The sequence below is a fragment of the Stenella coeruleoalba genome (genome assembly GCF_951394435.1).
Source record: "Stenella coeruleoalba genome assembly, chromosome: 8".
In the NCBI taxonomy this organism is placed as follows: domain Eukaryota; kingdom Metazoa; phylum Chordata; class Mammalia; order Artiodactyla; family Delphinidae; genus Stenella; species Stenella coeruleoalba.
In genome coordinates, this window is record NC_137154.1 from 3,797,994 (window position 1) to 3,801,317 (window position 3,324).

Below are 3,324 nucleotides of genomic sequence, written 5' to 3' on the forward strand. Positions count from 1 at the left end.
GGCGCGCACCGCTCCGCAGGGTCCCAGTCCCGGCCGTGCGTCCTTCCGCCACTGCCAACCTCTCCATGCAGCCCGGGTAGCTCCCGGCGCCTGGGGGCTCCGTCGCTCGCCTCCGGCTTCTTCCCCGGCCGTGCACTCCCTGCCCCGGCCCAGGCCGTGCACTCCCGCAAAGCCCCCACAGGCGCAGCTCGGCCCCCGGCTTCCCGGGCGCAGCGATCCACCCACGGACGCACGGCCCGAGGGCGGGGATGGCGGGGCCCGGGGCGGCCGCGGCAGCGCTGCTCGCGGCGGTGCTGCTGGCCGTGCTGGCGCCCTGGGCCGGCCGAGGGGGCGCCGCCGCGCCCACCGCACCCAACGGCACGTTGGAGGCCGAGCTGGAGCGTCGCTGGGAGAGCCTGGTGGCGCGCTCGCTGGCGCGCCTGCCGGTGGCCGCGCAGCCCAAGGAGGCTGCCGTCCAGAGCGGCGCCGGGGACTACCTGCTGGGCATCAAGAGGCTGCGGAGGCTCTACTGCAACGTGGGCATCGGCTTCCACCTCCAGGTGCTCCCAGACGGCCGCATCGGCGGCGTGCACGCGGACACGAGTGACAGTGAGTGGGGCGGGGCGGGCGGGAAGGGTCGGGGCCCCGGGGCAGCGGCCGCCCCTTCCAACTCGCACCCGAAGGTCTCGGCTGACACCTGCCCGCGGGCTCTGGGAGCCGGGGCGGACTCGGGTTCCGGTCCCTCTGGCGTGGGGACGCCGCGGACGCAAACGCGCTCGGCTCCTGGAGTCGCAGCAGCGACCGGCTTTGCGCAACCGGGCGGCCGAGCCCCGCCTCCCCGCCTTCAGAAGTCCGGGCTCCGGGTGACGAATTCCAGCGCCTTCGCCCGTGGGCACTGGGAGCGCGGCGCAGCCACCGGCACCTGCGGGAGCCCGGGACGCGCGCTCGTGTTGGGGCCGGCCTCGGGGGCCGCCGGGGCCACCGCTCTCCTACCGTCCAGGACTGGGCGCGGCCGTCGCTGGGCCGACCCTGAGGGCGAGCCCGCTGGGCTCCGGGGGGCCCTTCGGGAGCGACCTGCGCCGGGGACCCGGGTCCTTTACACTCACCTCCAGCCCAGAAGTGGGCGTCCCGGAGGCGCGCAGGCAGAGGAGGGGGCCAGGTCGGGCGGCGAGGGCCGAGGGTCCCGTGCCCGGGAATGACCCGCGCCCCGCCCCCAGGCCTGCTGGAGCTCTCGCCCGTGGAGCGGGGAGTGGTGAGCATCTTCGGCGTGGCCGGCCGGTTCTTCGTGGCCATGAGCAGCAGAGGCAAACTCTACGGCTCGGTGAGTACCGCGGGGCCCGGCCGAGCAGCCGGGCAGGATCGCGACGCTTCCAGGCCACCCGACGCCGGGATGTGGAACTGCGGTGGGGTCACAGGACTGGAGACACCCCCCTCCAAGGCCCTGAGGCAGTGCGGCTGACCCCGGGCCAGCCCAAACGAGAGGCACAGCCCCAAGACAGGGACAGCGTTCCTGCCATCCTTGAGTGGGCACCCACCAGTCGGTCAAAGGGTGTCATTGGGAGCCCCTCACTGTAGTCCCTGGTGGGGGGTCCCCGTGGGCAGGACTGCAGTCTTCAGGGTGGACACAGTGGTGATGAAATTTTCTGGCTGCCAGGTGCTGGGCAGGTGTCTGGAGCAGCAGCTGCTGCGGGCCGGCCAGGTCCCTCTAATCACCCTGTGAAGGTCTTGGCACCCTGACTTCCCAGGAGAGGCCTGGCAGCCAGGGTGGGACGGGGAGAGAAAGGACTCCCTGACCACCGCCCACAGGGGTCCCTTGGCCCAGAGACGGCTCCACCTGACACCGCTTCTCCTTCCCCGCCAGCCTTTCTTCACCGATGAGTGCAAGTTCAAAGAGATACTCCTCCCCAACAACTACAACGCCTACGAGTGCTACAGGTACCCCGGCATGTTCATCGCCCTGAGTAAGAACGGGAAGACCAAGAAGGGGAACCGGGTGTCACCCACCATGAAGGTCACCCATTTCCTCCCCAGGCTGTGACCCTCAGAGCCCCCAGGAGGGGAGTGCCAAGGGCCACCTTGGTGCACTTTCTTCGAATGGACAGTTTAACTCAAGAGTAGGTGTAAGATATTTAAATTAATTATTTAAATGTGTATATATCGCCGCCAGATTATTTATGGCTCTGTGGATGTGTTTTGTATTTTTCCGAAAAAAAACAAACAGAAAATCCCACCAAACCCTGACTTTTCTGGTAAAACAGTAGAGACCCTTCCACTGGGTTGACTTAACTTGTCAAAAAGTTGTCACAAGCGACGGCTGCTATTCCGTGTATTAAAAACCGGTGACATCAGTCTGTGACATCAGCCCTGCTTTGCACTGTCCCCTGCGGTTTGGTGGTGAGCATCTCTGTGTCTGGAAAGGTTTCCTGGGGCTCTAGAAGCCAGTTAAGGAAGCTCCCAGGTTTGGCTTCGTTCCTAGCATCCTGCAGCGCCCCACTCCCTTTGTGTCCTGAAGATATTCCTCAGGACATATCGGTTTACTTCGGGTACAGAAAGCGCACTGTCGAGGCCACCACTGCCACTCTGTTTTTAGATCTGCCAGGAGTGACCTTTGAACTTTGCTGCAGTCAATCTTCCTCGACCTACCAGATGGGGGAGACCCGTGGGCAACTTTATAAACTCCTGTTTTCCTTTTTTTGGATCCACCACAGCCCGTGTTTCTCTGTGGCCGTGGGGGAAAAGGCAGAAACAAAGCAATTTTGTAAAATCCGTCGGAGAGGAATTGATATGGCCCCGGAAGCCTGGAAATGGACAAGATTGGGGGGATTTACAACCACGGCCAGAACCCGAGGGGTGAAAGTCTGTGATAGTGGAGACTTCTGATAAGTAATAGCGTACACATGTATATATTTAAAAAAAACAAAAACCACACACACTGCCCTGTGTTTGGGAAGCTTCGGGCTAGAACTAGCCGTTCATTTTAGGTGAAATTCCTTGTCGTTGTACAAAAACACTTAAGGCAGTTTGCGTGGAGGGAGTCGCTGCTTCTCTCCGTTGCATTCCTGATTAAGTAGACTTAACATCTACCTCGAAAGCCCTTAAACCACTCCTCTGGCAAAATCTGGAGAAGGCTCAGGCCGGGTGTAGGAGTTTGCCATCCCAAGTGGCTTTTTTTTTTTCCATATGTAGCCAAAAAGGATCGCGGATAGCGTTGGTGTGCCCCATTCGAACCTTGTCACGTTTGAGCTATCTTTACCCCGTGATTTACTTTTAGTAAGGATAATCATGGTGAAAATATTTGCAGACAGCTGTGAGAGTACACTATATGGTCACCAAGTAACCTTATAT

General features: G+C 61.7%; 1 protein-coding gene across 1 annotated transcript; it reads left to right on the forward strand.

Annotated features, from left to right (window-relative positions):
• Nucleotides 1–248: 248 nt before the first annotated feature.
• FGF4 (fibroblast growth factor 4) lies at nt 249–2,017 on the forward strand (the record flags this gene model as incomplete). The annotated part of the gene is made up of 3 exons (XM_079929856.1): nt 249–588; nt 1,197–1,300; nt 1,841–2,017. 3 exons carry the CDS (start codon nt 249–251, stop codon nt 2,015–2,017), a joined length of 621 nt encoding a protein of 206 aa, XP_079785982.1.
• Nucleotides 2,018–3,324: the final 1,307 nt, after the last annotated feature.